General features: G+C 48.9%; 1 protein-coding gene and 1 long non-coding RNA gene across 2 annotated transcripts in view; one reads left to right on the plus strand and one right to left on the minus strand.

Annotated features, from left to right (window-relative positions):
• LOC103224977 (uncharacterized) overlaps positions 1-16,730 on the plus strand; it is an 86,575-nt gene that overhangs the window by 34,485 nt on the left and 35,360 nt on the right. The gene's annotated exons all lie outside the window — the stretch shown is intronic.
• CFAP57 (cilia and flagella associated protein 57) overlaps positions 1-16,730 on the minus strand; it is a 76,180-nt gene that overhangs the window by 19,376 nt on the left and 40,074 nt on the right. Inside the window, exons 12-20 of the mRNA XM_007979113.3 lie at positions 16,256-16,411; positions 14,494-14,587; positions 13,659-13,849; positions 12,958-13,131; positions 11,733-11,891; positions 8,825-8,968; positions 3,365-3,481; positions 1,586-1,720; positions 1,362-1,505 (exon numbers count right to left, since the gene is read on the minus strand). Of these exons, the coding sequence (XP_007977304.2) occupies positions 1,362-1,505; positions 1,586-1,720; positions 3,365-3,481; positions 8,825-8,968; positions 11,733-11,891; positions 12,958-13,131; positions 13,659-13,849; positions 14,494-14,587; positions 16,256-16,411 (1,314 nt within the window). The remainder of the gene's footprint in view (positions 1-1,361; positions 1,506-1,585; positions 1,721-3,364; positions 3,482-8,824; positions 8,969-11,732; positions 11,892-12,957; positions 13,132-13,658; positions 13,850-14,493; positions 14,588-16,255; positions 16,412-16,730) is intronic.

Genomic DNA, 16,730 nt, shown 5'->3' on the forward strand with positions numbered 1-16,730 from the left:
TCCAGGGCATGGGGAAGCAGAAGAGGACAGGATGCCAGCCCCAGCAGCCTCATGCTGATGCTCACACCCTCTGGCTAGCCTGTGATCTTCCTTCTCCTACACCGATGTTTGCTTTGGCTGCTTGGCATGGAGAGAGGGACCCAGTTCCTCAGGCCTGTGCTCTGGTGATAGGGCACGGAGGGTGCTCGGTGATATCAGCAGCTGACAACGCCTCCTGCTGTCACCCTGGTCCCCCTTCCCTGCTTGCTGCACTCCAGAGCCCCAGGTAGTGGCTCAGTGTACAGCTGCTGGTGTCTCAGGGCTCCACCAGCTGGAGGCACTTCTATCTCTGGGCCTCCGACGGCTTTCATGGCCACGGAGTAGGGCAATGGGTAGATGGACTGGGCTGCTTTTCAGTGGGGACTGGTCGTAAGATGGCATGAGACCAGCCATGCCTGGGTCTGGCCTGAATCACAGTGTGCTCTGCCCAGCTGTGTATGAACTGGCCAAGCTGGGAACTGGTTTGTTTCAATCTAATTGCAACCTGTTCTCATTCCAGTATTTTAATTATGGCATTAAAGAAATGTGAACATAAAAAGGTACGTGCTTTATAAATGTGATTCTGATGTTCCCTTTTGATACTAATTCACATTAATTGCCTCAGACGATACTGATACCCAAACAGAAATCTGGCAGAAGAATCCCGACTGGCAGTCCTGATAACGTGCCTGTGTGGAGGCGGCAGTAATGGGGTCAGGCTCTCTGAACAGCCTATGAAGGATCCGGGGAGGTGGGTGTGAGGCGCTTATTAAACCAGAGTGAGGCCAGCTCTGGGAGGGTGTGGATAACTCGGGACACAAGAGATAAGGGTAGGGACCTGAGGCACCAGAAAAATCAGATGAGGCGTGGCCACGAGATATGGGTAGCAGAATAAAAAAGAGCAAGACAAAGTCAGGTGAAATGAGAGTTGGGAACAGAAGAGAGAAGGGAGAGTGGCTCAGGAGAGCTAAGATGATGTGGATGAAGGTCTAGAGGGCCCAGGGGCTGATGAGAGGAGTGGGGCAGGACACAGGTGTGCTCTGGATAAAGATGGGGTAGAAAAGAAGAACAGGGTGCCTGGGGAAGGGAGGTGGGCATTGGTGGGGTGGAGGGCAGGGTGCAGCATGGAAGTGCCTAGAAAACTTCCTAGGTGAGCTCTCAGCCACAGTCACAGCCAAGATGAGCTCAGAGGAGAGGAGCCAAAATAAGACTTTAGGGGGAGCTACTGGGCCCCCAGACACCTGGGTAGCTCTGAAGACAGGTGGTCTCAGAGGGACCCTTGATGGGATCTCTTATCTTGGATGGCTTGGCCCCGTCAGGGGCCGAGGGGAGTGTGCGGGTACCTGCATGATGCGGACGTAGTCTGTGCGGTGCAGCTCGCCCTCCTTGACCACCTTCTTCTTGAGAGTGGCCAGGTTCCTCTCCAGATGCTCCCGCTGCCGGGCGTACTCCTGCTGCAGGTCTGTGTTCAGCCCTGCGATCTCCACCTGACGGGGCCCAGGAGATTCTCAGTGAGGGAGACGAGACCCCGGAGGGCAGGGCTGGCAGGAGGGGAGGCTGAACTTACCATGTCTGCTCGCTGCACGTACTTCTCAAAGAGACCTCGAATCTTCTCCTTCAGCAGCCGCGGCTCCTGAATATAGGCTACGCAGTTGTGGAGGTCTGTTTTGAACCTTTTGACGAGCGCTTCCAAGTCTCGCTCCTGCAATCAGAGACATTTCCTTCTGGCACTGTAGGGTGCTCTCCAGGTGGAGGGGCGGGGCTGCAGGCAGAGGTTAATGGCACAGCAAGGGAAAAGAGACGCCTCATCTGGGACTCACAGCTGACCACCAGGGGCCACACTGGGCACAGAGACTTAGATGGGCACAGAGCCAACAGGTGGAGGCACGAAAAGTCTTGTGCACCTGCCCTCGGCTGGGCACCTGGCCTGAACAGCCCACATGGGGCTTCATCCTTAAGAGGCCACACAGATGGGCTTCTTTATTGGCTCTGATTTCCTTCAGGACCACAGGCCTTAAAAGATGAAAGGAAGCTCATGTGGTCACCCATATCCCTTTAGAGCCAACACAGATGGCATCATTTCTCTCTTGCAGATTCCTGGCCGGGGCTTCCACGTCCCCCGTATTAGCTCATCCAGTGCTTACCCTTCCCGACAGTCAGGAGCGCCGATGTAAGGGGTCAGGTTGGTTTATCTACACACTTGGGCTAGCGTCCCCTCTTCATCGTGCTTTTACCTGTCTTCCCCAGCCCTGACCTGGAGAAAGTCTCTCCTTTCTCTTGCTGCCATCCATGGCCCTTTCTACATGTTCCACCGTTTTCCACTTCACATGCCACAAATTCCTGATCATTGTCTTCAGCATGGAAAGAGCAGGATCTGTATCAGTTCACATTTATGGCTCTGCAGCTGCTAGTGTTACCTAGTGCAGAGTTAATTAATGCTTACTGCAGAGAATGGAAAGTTCCAATCTTTTTTTTTTTTTTTAGACGGAGTCTCGCTCTGTCACCCAGGCTGGAGTGTAGTAGTGCAATCTTGGCTCACTGCAACCTCTGCCTCCCAGGTTCAAGCAATTCTCCTGCCCCAGTCTCCCAGTTAGCTAGGACTACAGGCACGTGCCACCATGCCTGGCTAATTTTTGTATTTTTAGTAGAGATGGGGTTTCACTATGTTGGCCAGGCTGGTCTTGAACTCTTGATGTCGTGATCCGCCTACCTTGGCCTCCCAAAGTGCTAGGATTATAGGCATGAACCACTGTGCCCGGACGGAAAGTTCCAATCTTATTCAACAAATGTTAAGGAGTGGCCTGTGCTAGGGAAGAGGGCACAACCGTGTCCAGGCCCATGTCCAGAAAACCTAGATTCCATTGTTAGCTCTGTGTGTACTACCTAGCTGTGGGTGCTGGGTGAAGTTTCTTAATCTCCCAATTTTGGGGGCCTAATTTTTCTTATTTGTAACACAGAGAAATGGGAATCGATGATCTTTGAAGTTCCCCTGGCCTCTGCAATTTTTTGGTTGTCAAAGCCTTAAACCAGTGGCAACAAAATTGCCTCTCTGAGTATGTACTTTCCTCCGCCAAAGAAGCCAAATGCTACAAATATTCCTGCCACGCTGACTTGCCACCTCCTTGATCACTTACCCAAAGTGATTTTATAGTCTCAGATGAGTTCAGTGATGTAAATCTACATGGGCCTGAAAGCAGGCAGGGCTGGGAGCAAGTAAAGAATGTGAGTTAAAATGGGAAACATGTCCTCGCAGTGGGCTGGCTCTGTCTCTTGGAAGCCAGCTGCCCATTGCAGATAGGTGCCAGATCCCGAATCCAAGAACTGCCAGACTCTGAAACCCTCACACCTTCTGTCTCTCTCTGCGCATCTCCTGATCGGTGGCTCTCAGTTTCTGCCACAATTCTGTGATGTTCAGCTCCAGTTGAGTGTTCTGCTTATGGAAATTCTCCAGTTCAGCTTCCATCTGTAGAGAACAAGGGAAACGAGTCAAGAAGAAGAAAGTGAGATAATGAAAACTGTATTTGAGAACCGTAGTCTTTCAGTGGGGATGCTGCCCCTGATACCCGGGCATTTCTTTTCTCATCCCCTTTTGTGTCCTCTGGATCAAAACCTTTCTCTACTTGCTTTCCTAACAGCTCCCCACCCCTGGACTGATATGCTAAACCAGCATCACGTGTTTCCACGGCCAGGCTGGGACGTTTTCCCTCTGAGTCACTTTCCCTTTCCTTCAACCATGCTGATTGTTTTATTTTCTTGAATTCTTTATAAAGTGGTGCCACCCAAATACTAGAACCTCAACTCTAACCTGAGGCAGGGCTCCCCAGAGAGGCGCCTTCCTTGCCTGCTTTGTGAAGTTGTATGAGCGAATCTTGACCCTCTGGGGCCACGGGTCATTTAAAGCAGAAAGTTTGCAGGGACCAACATGTGGGCACCACCCATCTAAGGCATAAAACAGGAAAGGGGAAGCTGAGAAGGAGCCTCAGCCTCATCATTCTGTTGAAAGGTCTTAAAAAGTACAACTGAGAAGTGTCCTGTCTTCATAGGAAAAATAAGAAACCACCAGTGAACTTCTGAAATACATATTTTTTAGACGGAGTCTTGCTCTGTTGTCCAGGCTGCAGTGCAGTCGTGTGATCTCTATCTTGGCTCACTGCAACCTCCGCTTCCGGGTTCAAGCAATTCTCTAGCCTCAGCCTCCCGAGCAGCTGGGATTACAGGTAACTGCCACCATGACCAGCTTTTTTTTTTTTTTTTTTTTTTTTTTTTGTATTTTTAGGAGAGACAGGGTTTTACCATGTTGCCCAGGCTGGTCTTGAACTCCTGACCTCAGGTGATCTGCCCACCTCAGCTTCTCAAAGTGCTGGGATTACAGGCATGAGCCACTGTGCCTGGGCTGAAAGATTTTTTAAAAATTCACTGTTGCATTTATATTAACAAAAGTCATGGGAATGACAACTGGAGTGTCCAATTAGGATGAGACTAGCCGTGCGTGAGGTTTCATTGACCTAATTCCTAATGACTTATGGACTAAATCTGGTGGACACTAGTATTTCTGTTAAAAGAGAGGTTTGCTGACTGTTTTGGGAGAATGGGATAGTTCACTGGGTTTTTTCACGGCTGGGTAGAGTAGTCCCTCCCCCTCTAGTCTATCCCAGGCCGTTGATCAAATTTCAAGGCTCTTGGCAACCTTCTGGGGGGTACCAGGAGGCCCTAATGAACCACATCCATGTTCTAGACACAAAGGGGCAGCTTTTAGAAGAACGTTTTCCTCATTATTAGAAGCATTTTGTATAGACAGAATAGCCCTCTGACCCAAAGCCTGGCATAAAGGTGGCATGCAAATATTTGACGAATGAACGAATAATGGCAAGTGTGGTGGGCAAAGGAGAGCAATAGTGAGGGACACGAGAAGAGCCTGAAACAACCTGCTTCTGGAAGAGGAATGATAAGATAAGAAGACAGAATTGGCAGAGTTATGTAGAACCACCTTGTAGAGGACACACATTGAGTGTGGGTATTTGCACAGCTAAAGAATGTGCCCATTAGAAAGGGCTGCCCAGCTTGTTGTAGACTTAGGGATCTAAAGCTGATTAAGAGGTAGTTTCTGCCTTCAAGAGGCCTCAGGTCTGCAGGGATAAGTAGTAAGTCAGAAATTCAGGTGGAGTAGGATAAACACTGCAGTCAAGGCAGAAAGCACTGTGTATACACAGAGGAGGTGAGCAGGCAGCGCCCAAAAAGATGGGATGTGTCCCCTGGATTTGGGAGGAAGAAAAAGTATTAGAGGACAAAGGGGGAAAGAATTCTAGGCAGAGAGAACAGCCTGCACAGAGAGGACCAGAGACATGGGCAGCCTGGCGCATCTCTGCAGGCTACAAGTGGCTCAGGGTGGCTGCAGGAGCGGGGATTTGAAGAAGGGGGAGAGGGGAGGGACAGGAGAGGCTGGCTGAGCTAGATCATGCAGGACCCAAGGGCAGAGGCTCAAATGGTGAGCAGTTTGCCTTTACCCTGAAAGCTCAGAGAGCCGCTGAAGGCTTAGACCAGGATGGAATGATGTAATTTGCATCTTGGAGGGCCTGATGCAGAGGTTCTACTGAATAGAGCAAGATGGGGGCCAGGCAGACCAGTTGGGAGCTGCCAGTGTGGCTGAGGGGACAGATGAGAGCGTCCCAGGCCAAGGCAATGGCAGCTGGAAGAGAGAAAGGGGGCTTCTACCTGAGGGGCTCCTGAAGATCATGTCTGAGTGCCTCATTCTCTAAATCTCAGGCCAACAGTGACAGATGAGGTTAGCATGGAGGGTGTACAGGAGTATATTATTTACTTCTGTTCATTTTTTTCCCCAGGCAAAGACTCATACTACTCTGAGAATAAAAATAATCTGTTTATAGAAAAATTGGGAAATATGTCAAATTTGAGTAGCTGGCTGGACAGCCAGAAGCCTAGCCCATTATGTGGAAACAAGCATCTTTTCCCAGTGTAGAAATTCCATCTACTTTTCCATGTGTTTTTCATCACACTCAGAGATTCTCAATGGGGCTCAGGCAGGAGATAGAAAGCATTTTGCCCCCCAAGGGACCTCTGGCAAGGTCTGAAGGCATTTTTTAGTTTTAACACCCTGGATAGGGGGTGCTTTTGGGATCTAGCAGGTAGAGACCAGGGATGCTGCTAAACATTCTACAATATACAGGACAGACCCTCCACGACAGAGAATTACCTACCTCAAAATAGTAATAGTGCTGAGCTTGAAAAACCCTGCCCTAGATGAGTAAATAAATGAGTGTAAACTAAAACAACAAGCCTCAGGAAACCTCTCCCCTAGGCAGGGCAAAGGGACCCTTGAATCATCAGAGCCAAGTTGGAAAAAGAGTATGTGAGGGGAGGTACCTGAATCAGGAAGTGTTATAAGAGGTTGCAGCTCTACAAATGAGCCGAGGGCTTGAGGCTTCCTTCCTGGGAGAAAAGGACCTTTACAGGAGATCCACAGTGCATGAACCAAAGACGTCTATGACCCCCAGAGGGAAGCCCCAAGGTCAGAGGCTCCTGGAAGCACCCAGGCCCAGATATCAGCCCTGATAGCAACTGACACCAGCGAAAGGGAGTAGGAGGCATCCTGCTGGAATCACTCCCAAGGTGCGAGTGTATTCCCTGCTGAGCATTAAGGCCATGGTTGGCCCCTGTAACTGCCAGAGAAGGTGAATGGTCCCCCCAGGTGTGTTGGTGGGGGAAGTAAGCTAACCATTAGCAAACAATGGACCTGACCTGAAATACAGCTGACAAATGTGTCAAACGAGGAGGGAGAAAGGGGGCAGTGCTGTGTTGGCCTCCAGGTGGGTGGGGCCGCTGTTCTTCCTCTCATCTTCTCAGGCTGCTATGGTCTGAACCTCGGTGCCGTCCACCCCAAATTCCTATGGTGGAACCTGACCCCCAAAGTGAGGTCAGCTCTTTGGGAAGTGATCGGGTCACAAGGGCAGAGCCCTCACAAATGGGATTTGTGCCCTTTTATGAGGCTGGAGTGAGCTTATCTGCCCCCTTTTACCCTTCCATCACATGAGGACACATAGCAGGTGTCATCTGTGAGGAACAGGCCTGGACACCAGATCTGCTGGAGTCTTGGTCTTAGACTTCCCAGCCTCCAGTACTTTCAGCAATACATTCTGTTGGCTATAAATTACCCCTTCTAAGGTATTTTGTTATAGCACCCCAAATGGACTGACAGCTGCCATTTTAGGGCCTGGAAATTACTCAAGAATGGCAGGAGGCCCCGTGGAGGCAGGTCTGTGGTCAGCTGGGGACATCCTTTCTCATCCCAGAAGCCAGGGAAAAAGTCATTGTCACAAGGACATACCCTCTCTGGGCGCCCTGACCCTGGACTGATCTCCACCGGGCTTCTTTACTGGGCGTACCAGAGCAAAGGCATCATCGGGCAGAACCGGCACCACCATGGCTCTTGCACTTCTAGTTGGGTCATCAGTGCTCTCTGATACCCTTGTATCTGTTATCCTGGCTCAGCATAAACAATTAGAGAAGATGGAGGGGGAGCAGAAGCCTATTTTGTCTAGGGTGGTCAGGGAAGGCATATAGACTGAGACCGGAAAGATGCAAAGAAACCAGCCATGTGGCGATCTGGGGGAAGAGCCTTCCAGGCAGAGGCAGCAGCACCGCAGAGGTTCTGAGATGGAAAAGCGTGACTTTAGGAACTGTCAGAAAGCCAGTGGGCTGGAGCAGGGAAAGGGAGCTTCGAGAGGAGGCTGGAGAGGCAGGGAGAGGCTGGATCACATAGGACCTTATGGGCCTGACTGGGACTCTGGATTTTATTGTAGGTGAGATGGGACCCCATTGGGGAGTTCACTCAGGCCTCTATGTGGAGACCAGACTGGAGGCTGGAGTCCAGTCCATATAAGAGATGGTGGCTGCTTGGACCAGGGTGATAGCAGCAGTGGGAAAGAAGGGTTTGATATGAGATGTGTTTTGGAAATTGATCAGATAGATGTTGCTGATGATTTGGATATAGGAGTTAAGAGAAGTGAAGAATCAAGGAAGACTTCTGCATTTCTGCATTAAGTAACTGGATGGATCATGGACCACTAACTGAGAAGGGGAAAACTGAAGGAAGCGGGAGAGAAAAATCAAGAATTCAGTTTTAGATCAACATGGACTCCACTGTCAGCCCAGCAGGGGAGGCTGATGGGGAAACATATGTTGCAGGGAAAGGTGGTATGTGCGGGGGGACGGGAGACCTTACAGGATTCTCAGAAATCCTTGTCCAGTTGATCTTGCTTCTAATCTCGCCTCTCTACCTTCATCCTGTTTGCTTCCCAGAACACATTCTTAATTATGTCACTCTTCTGCTCAAGAGCCTCTGATGACTTCTCATTCCTTATCAGATGAAGTCCAAACACCATGGCCTCGCCTAGGGTCTCAACCAACATTTCCAGTTTGAGAACAAACGTTGAACCAGAAGGATAGCCTGTTGGCTGAGTACACACTGCCCTCTGGTGGCCAAATGCCCAATAGCTGCGTCTCCCTTAGGAGGGCACAGAACACTGCACACGAAGGCACGGGTAGGGCCAAAGCCCATCTCCAGGTCCTGCAGCAAGTTAACTCCCAAGAGATTTGCTTTTGGACAGCTGAGCCTGCAGTAGGGCCACGGCCTTCCCTGTTGCACCACTGTGGACTGGAGGCTGCATACACCTTGGGAGCAGAGAGGACTGTGAGGAGAGCTTCCTCTCAGTCCCTGAGGCCAGCTAGCCAATCGTGGAAGAAGAGACAGAGGGTCTGAGAGGCCAGAGTGTTGCAAATGGCTTCTCACCTCCTGAATCTGTTCCTTCATCACCCTGATCTCATTTTCTCGAGGTTCTATTTGCTTCTTCAGCTCCTTTATTTTGTAGTCAAGCACAAACTTGAATTTCCCCAGTTCTTGATTTTTCTTTTTCAGATCATAAATTCGCTTCTCCTGGGGGTGAGAAGAGACAGAAGTGAGAGATATCGTAAGGCTTTGGTATACTGCAGCCCTTTAGGGCAAAAAGCACGAAGCCTGTGACTCTCCTGGTTGAAGAGGTCAACCAGGAGACTCCTCTCCTCTCTTCGTCAGTACAGAGGCTGGCACTCTCCCCATGGGGCTACAGCACAGACCCCTCAGCTTCTGTACCAGGACTCTCATGCATTCACTCACTCATTCATATTAGGTTGTGAACAATGGTATTTTCCAACGATGCCCCCACAGCATCTTCCACCCCACACTCCAGCTGTTCTCCAGCGTGACCTTGCTGCTTCTCCATCAGGAGGTGGAAGTAAATCCCCTTCCCTTGCATTTGCCTGGACTTGTGACTTGTTCATAACCCAAATAATGCAACAGAAGGGAGACTGTGTGGCTTCCAAGGCTAGGCCGAAAAAGGCCAAGCAGTTTTTACCTGGCTCTGTTGGGACACCTGCTCTGGGGGAGGCCATCTGCTATGTAAGAAGTCCAACTACACTGAGACATCCAGGCTGGTGGGCACATTAGGGACTCTGGTCAAAAGGCCCATCTGAGCCTAGCCTCCAAGACATCCCTGCCAAGGTGCCAGACATGTGACTGAAGAAGCCACATTGGATGTTGATCTTCCAGCCTCCAGCTGTTTTGAGTCACCCCCAGTAGTCCCAGCTCAGGCCCCAGACATCGGGGACAGAAATAAGCCACTCTGTGGTACCCTGTCCAGATTCCAGACCTGTGGAACCTGTGAGCAGAATAAAATAGTTGCTTTCAATCACTAAGTTTTTCCTTTTGAGACAGGGTCTGACTCTGTCACCCAGGCTGGAATGCAGTGGCAAGATCTCGGCTCACTGCAAACTCTGTCTCCCAAGTTCATGCGATTCTCTTGCCTCAGCCTCCTGAGTAGCTGGGATTACAGGCATGTGCCACCACTCCCGGCTAATTTTGTATTTTTAGTAGAGACAGGGTTTCACCATGTTGGCCGGGCTGGTCTTGAACTCCTGACCTCAATGATCCACCTGCCTCTGCCTCCCAAAGTGTTGGGATTACAGGCGTGAGCCACCACGCCTGGCCTCAATCACTAAGTTTTAAGGTTAATTCGTTGTATGGTGATAGTAATCAGAACACAAATATATCCATCTCTCAAACATTTACTGAATGAAGATCTTTTGCCAAGTATTGGGTTTCCAAATATAAATACAGCACAGTCCCTTGCCCTTAAAAGAAAACACTAGCTGGGAAGGAAGATACAGAAGCAAGTCTAAGCCTAAAACGTGACAAATGTTGTAAAAGAGGAAAGCACAGAAGGCAAAGTATATATTGAGGGTGCTGAGAATGACTGGCTTGAGAGCCAAGTGGTGGTTCATGGGGGAAGTGAGAGGTGAGGCTGGGGAAATAGAGGAGGGAGGTGAGGGTCTTCGTGTTGGGGGAAAGAGTTCAGAATTTATCTCCTAGGCAATGGGCTGGCAAACTACAGCCTATGGGCCACATTTGGCCTGCCGTCTGTTTCTGTAAAGCTTTATAGGAACACAGCCAAGTTCATTCATTAATGTTTTGTTTATGGGTGGTTTCACTCTACAGCAGCGGTATTGATTCATGTTGATTCGTTGAGACAGACCGCATTGCCTCCAAAGCCAAAAATATTTACTACCTAGGCCTTTACAGAAAGAGCGTGCTGACCCCTGCTGTAGCAATAGGGAGCTGTAAGGGCTTTGAGCAGGAGAGTGGCGGCATTGCACCTGCACCCTGCCAGTCCATGGTGATGGAAGTGGGAAATGAGGCCATGAGACTGCTTAGGAGGCTGTTGCCATTTTCTAGGTGAGGAGGCCTTCATCTCTTTCTTGTCAAAGCCCCCTTTGAGAATCTGAACAGAACTTTGGATCCTCCCTAAAAAATAAAATAAAATAAAATAAAAATAAAAAGCCCAGATTCATACACTGACACTCACATGCAGAAATGACATCTAGGCATGATCCCATGTCATCCTTACAAGACCCCTTGAGGTGGTGATCATCCCCATTTTATAGGTGAGAAAATGAAGGCTGAGAGAAGTTGCTCGAGGTGCAACGGCCAGTAAATGGAACCTGTGCCAGACCTAATTCCCTAACACTGAAGCCCATGTTCTCAGCCCTTGGAGAATTCCTCCTGCCTTGGGCCATAGTGGCAGAGGCGATGGAAAGGAGGGCACGGAATCTGGATGTGCTCAGGAGGATGATACTACATGGTCTGCCCCACAGAATGTGATGTCTCTGTCATCTGAGTGTTTTGTAAGAAAGGCATCCCCAAAGTAGAAGCAGCCTCCTGGACAGGGTCAACCCCAGGAGAGTCCCACTGCGACACGGGGACCACGTGGGCAGTGTGGCAAGTGAGCTGGCCCCAGTCCATGGGGGAGCGCCTCCGAGGATGCCTGGAGCAGTGGAGTCAGCTGACTCAGGTTCTTCTCGCAGTCTGTCACCTATTGAAGTGTGTGACCCCTGGGCAAGATACCCAGCCTCTTGGTGTTCAGCTTCCCGAACCATAACACTGGGTTCTCAGGCCCCCTGGGTTGTTGGCAGAACTGAATGCGATGTGTTGACAGCAATTAGCCCAGCGCCAAACACACAAGAGGCACTTCATTGACCGCTGGTTCCCCCATCAAGTTAAAGAAATGTGTCCTGAGAAGCTAGGGACCCTCTCTCCCCTGAGCTTTGCCTTCCTTGCCTTGGCCCATCTGGCCATAGCTGAGGGAGGACAGAAGGAGAGCTGTCACCTTGTCTTGAATAGTCTCGTCTCTTTCCTGGATCTCTCGCTTGAGGCCTTGGATGTCCTTCTCCAGAGACTTAATGACTCCTTGCAGCTTCACCTGCTCTCCTTTTAGGGTCTCGATGTCATTGGTTCGTTCTTCAATCTCCTTCTGTAGGCTGCTGAACTAGAAAAGCGAACAGCAACAACAAAGACCACTAAAGTCAGAACTCATCTCCATTCTTCCCACTGCCTCAATGTAAGGGGTTCCCCACCACCGGCCAACTGTGATCTGAATCACCCCACCTTCTGTGGCCTGAAAACACTTAGCACTCAACATTTCTGGGATTTTAGGAATGAATATTTGGAGAATTTGGGACAGTTCAGGAATTTCCCAGGCCAAATGGATGATGTAGTATTTGTCCCATAACATCCAGGCCCATTCCCCTATGAGAGGACTGACTGTCTTCACAAGAGGTTCCGGAGACTGGTATGCCAAGTGGACCAGAGACTTCTGTGACCACACTCATCTTGAAAGGCTGGGATCCACCTTGCATCAAGGTCACAGAAAGTGGGCTCTAACTGATGAGCCATCTTAGCCATGACCAAGAAGGGAAGACTGATTGTCCCCTGGATTTACTAGTGTGCTTTCTAATAGGAAGAAACTCGAGCTTGCTTTGAACTTAGCTTTCCAGGGCTAAATGTTTTGGGGAAACTGAGTTGAATCCTCCCTCACCCTCGATGGTGAGTGAACTAAAAACATCTTCCTCACTTTGTAAACTAAACATCCTACACCCCCGTTCCCTCTTCCACCCGTAGTGCTGAACAGGAGCCACCCACGACTCCCTGGACCAAGAGCCTGAGGATGCCTCCAGGCCAAGACTTCATCTATCTCATCCCCAGAAGACCTTATTTCCATTTCCATTTCCATCGGAGGGCTAGCTCTGAAAACACTGACTGAATCCTACTTGCCAATAAGTGAAAACTAGAAAGCCTCTATCTGCACACAGGGAACCCCAATATCCTGTGAAAAGGAGAGCAGGGAAGCCCGTGTGGCTGCCTTTCCAAGGACGTGGTGGGGAGGGTCCGTCTGCGTGAGTGTGCGCTGGCTCGTGCTCTTCTCCTGGCCTGCTTGCTGAAGATGGGGACAGGCAGGACCCTGGCCAGGCCCCCCAGGCTGGTCAGTCCACCCACCCCAGCTTTCTCTGCAACACCCTCGCCCACCCCAGGTCTCAGGGAGAACAGCCTGCTACCTTCTTCCTCATGATGCCTGTTTCTCCCTTGAGCCGCAAGTTTGATTCCTTTTCATCCCGAAGCTTTTTCTCATACTTGGTTTTGATATCTTGGATTTCTCGGTCTTCATCCTCTTCAATCTGCTTCTTGGTCTCTTCAAATTCCCGCAGCTGCTGCCTGACGTCTTCCTGTGCCTGGCTCGGAGAGAGTGGGCGTGTGGTCAGGGGAGAAGGGACTCCTGCACCTTTGTGCCCACAGGGCTTGAGGTGAGATGAGCATGGGGACCTGTCCCAAGGAGTGGGAGGTGAGTGCCATTCCAGAAACGGAGACCATGGCCACAGGGCCCTTGACCTGTCCACCTTTTTCCCGTCTGTCCTCTCTTCCTGCCTCCCCTCTTTTCCTACCAAATCAGGCCTCATGCTCCACCACTTCAACCCCAACCTTTCCAACACCCCATCCCTGTTCTCCTTTGGTCTTGTTCACTGGAAACCCAGGCTTCCCATATTTTTCTCTCACAGAACTTGTGACAATCGTAATGTTATATTTATTTGCGATGTTATTTGGCTCTCTCTCCCATTAGATACAAGTTCCTTGGGGGTAGAAACCATGTCTGTCCCCGTGTACAACACATCCTGGCATACAGTGGCTATGCCATGGAGATCTGAGTGAATGGTGGCTTTTCTCTGGGAAAGGGAGGCACAGCATGGCTTCCTGTGAGTACCTCTTCCAGAAGGGTGGTTTTCTCCTGCAGTTTGGCCTCATAAAACTCAGTCAGCTCCTCCAGGGCCTGGCTCTTGGTCTCATCGTTATCCCGGAGCTGTTTTTCATACTCTTCCTGCATCCTCTGGGACTTGAGCTGCAGCTCCTGGTACTTCTCATATTCTAGAAGCAACTTTTGGTTGTTGCAACATTCTGGAGAGAAGCAAGGAAGGTATTTAAGGTGGCAGAGCAGCACCCGCCTCAGGGACACCCAGGAGCCTTGGGCACTTTCCCATTCCTTCCAGCACCAGCTGGAGCAGCTGCCTCCAGAGCCAAGATTCAAATGCCTGCCTGGCTTCCTCACCGCCACCCCCTCATCCCGTCATCTCATCAGGTAGCCAAACTCCCTGCCTGCCTGCTCTGGGAAGAAAAGTTTCCAGGAAAGCACAGAGTGGTATCTGGGGACTCAGGGCCAAGAAGAATATCCTGAGTGTGAAAACTAGGTATTAGGACCCCCACTTTATAGAAGAGTAAAGTGAGGCTCGGTAAGGTGAGGTGACTCCCTAGAGCACCTGGAAAGTACGTGGTGAGCCTGGGACCCAAGGCAAGACTGTCAGGTTCCAAACTTGAACTTTTCCATGTCTCCTACTTTCATGCAATAGGTGTTTAATGTGCTGAGTGAATGAGTAAAAACACAGAAGTAAAAACCACTGTGAGTTCCAGGGGATACACGTAGCCTGTTTTTAGACAGAGCTATATTCCCTGAGACTTCTACCATGTCTGGGGGACTCTCAAGTGTTTCCCCATAACCTAGCTCTTCCAACCCTAACCAACGAGGCCTCTACTTGTGGGCTCACCCAGGTCTTGCAGTTCCCGGCTTTGCTTGTCTAGGAGGTCTTCTATGTGCTCACGGTGATAAACATCCTGCTTTTCTTTTTCTGTTCTTAAGACCTAAAACAGAGTCACATTTCCTCATTTACACACATCTGCTGAAAGCACTACGAGGGCAAGAACTGACTTTACAAGTTACACCCTTCTTCACTCACATTTCTCAAGCCCTTATTTTGCGCCAAGCACTGTTCTATGAAGCAACAACCACATTGTCACCTTTTATTTATGTTATATTCTGCTGGAAAAGCTCTATACTGTTCCTATTTCTATTCTTGCTACTAAATGGGTTTGTCAATGATGAGTTCAGTTTTGGACACGTGTCAAAAGGACTTCTGGATGAAAAAGTAGGGATTCATTTGAATCCTCTGTTGCCGGCACATTGCTGTCAATGAAATCCTTGGGTGTGTTCATGGGTGAAGCTTCTGAGCAAGTGTTTTCTTTAACTGAGCAGGAAAGCATTCAGGCTTGGGGGGCGAGTTGGAGGTGGTGTGCCATCTTCAGGACCTAACTTTGCGCCTGGCTTATATACAGCACCAAATAAGTGTTGGCTAAAAGAATAAAATTATAAAATGAATTAATTAATACAATTAATAGCCAAGGTTTTTCTTTCTTTTTTTTAGCAAAACTTTATGACCCATAGACATTAAAGAAACAAATATCCCTCAAGCACATAACTGGGAATTTTTTTAGGAGGTGAGGGACAGTGCCTCACTCTGTCACCCAGGCTGGAGTGCAGGGGTGAGATCATGACTCACTGCAGCCTCCACCTCTCAGGCTCAAGCAATCCTCCCATCCCAGCCTCCCAAGTAGCTAGAACTACAGGCACATGCCAGCATGGCAGACTCATTTTTTATTTTGTGTTGGAGACAGGGTCTCACTATGTTAACCATGCTGGTCTCAAGCTCTCAGATGCAAGCAATCCTCCTGCCTAGGCCTTCCAAAGTGTCAGGATTATAGGGGTGAGCCACCTTGCACAGCGGGGATTTTAGATAGGAGTCCAGATTTGTGTAGAACAAAGAAAAGAATCTGGGAGAGTCCCGGACCAAATCTAACTATGTAAAGGCCATGTTGACTAATTTTATTTAACTTCCTGACAACCCAGGAATCGGTATTCTGCTAGTTATTCTCCATCTATGCTTTGATTTTCTTATCTTTTTGCTTTGTTTTTCTTTTCTTTTCATTTTGTTTTTAAATAAGTTTCTCCTAATCATAATTCTCATTGTAGAGAATTTAGAAATTACATAAAGGATAAAAAACAAAATTTAAATTATCTGTAATCTCAACTTCCAGAGATAATTATACTGTTATCTATTTTCTATATGTATTTTACTACTATAGATTAATTAATCTGTTAATACCACTAATACCAATTAATACCATTCACCATAAAGTGGTTTATATTCTGCTTTTTTTTTTCACTTAGCAATTGATTGTAAGCATATTTATTTATTTATGTCTTTAGATAGAGTCTCTGTTGCCCAGGCTGGACCACGTTGGCCAGGCTGGTCTCAAACTCAAGTGATCCGCCCACCTTGGCCTCCCAAAGTGCTGGGATTGCAGGCGTCAGCCACTGTGCCCAGCATTTCTGATATCAACAACTATGCTTTAAAATTGGACATTTTCACATATCTTACTGTTTGAGCACAGCTTGGGCAGTATATGCCAGTCCTGTCTTGAAAGTGGAAATTTCTTGTTATTTGCGCTAGTTGGTCAGTCTCTTAAACAGACCTGGTTTTTTGTTTTCAAGGACTCCATTTCCTGGATGAACTTGTCTGTTAGCTCCTTAATCTTCTCAGAATAGTTCATGTCCTTTAGTCGGAGTTGATACTCATTCTCCATTTTTAATTCCTCCACACGAGTCTTTAGCTCCAACATAACCTGAGCCTTTGGGAGAAGGACAGAGAATCAAGAACACTGACAGTGAGGGTGAATCAGAATATTTAAACCTGCGGCCTTGACCTGAGACCTGCAGCTCTGCCTAGCTTCAAACTCAATGTGTCTCAACTGGAACCTGTCATCTTTTCCCCAGAAGACACACCGGCTAAAAACGAGGAGACATGTGAGCTTCCTCCTCTATGCTCAAAAAGTCCTTACTACATTGTGCTAGTAATGCTCTCATCTCTTTCAAGTCGGCCTAAACGTCTCCTGCTTGATGAGGCTGACTTGGACCACATTGTTTAATTCTGCAACCCCTTCCCATTTC

Source organism: Chlorocebus sabaeus, chromosome 20 (genome assembly GCF_047675955.1).
Source record: "Chlorocebus sabaeus isolate Y175 chromosome 20, mChlSab1.0.hap1, whole genome shotgun sequence".
Taxonomy (NCBI): domain Eukaryota; kingdom Metazoa; phylum Chordata; class Mammalia; order Primates; family Cercopithecidae; genus Chlorocebus; species Chlorocebus sabaeus.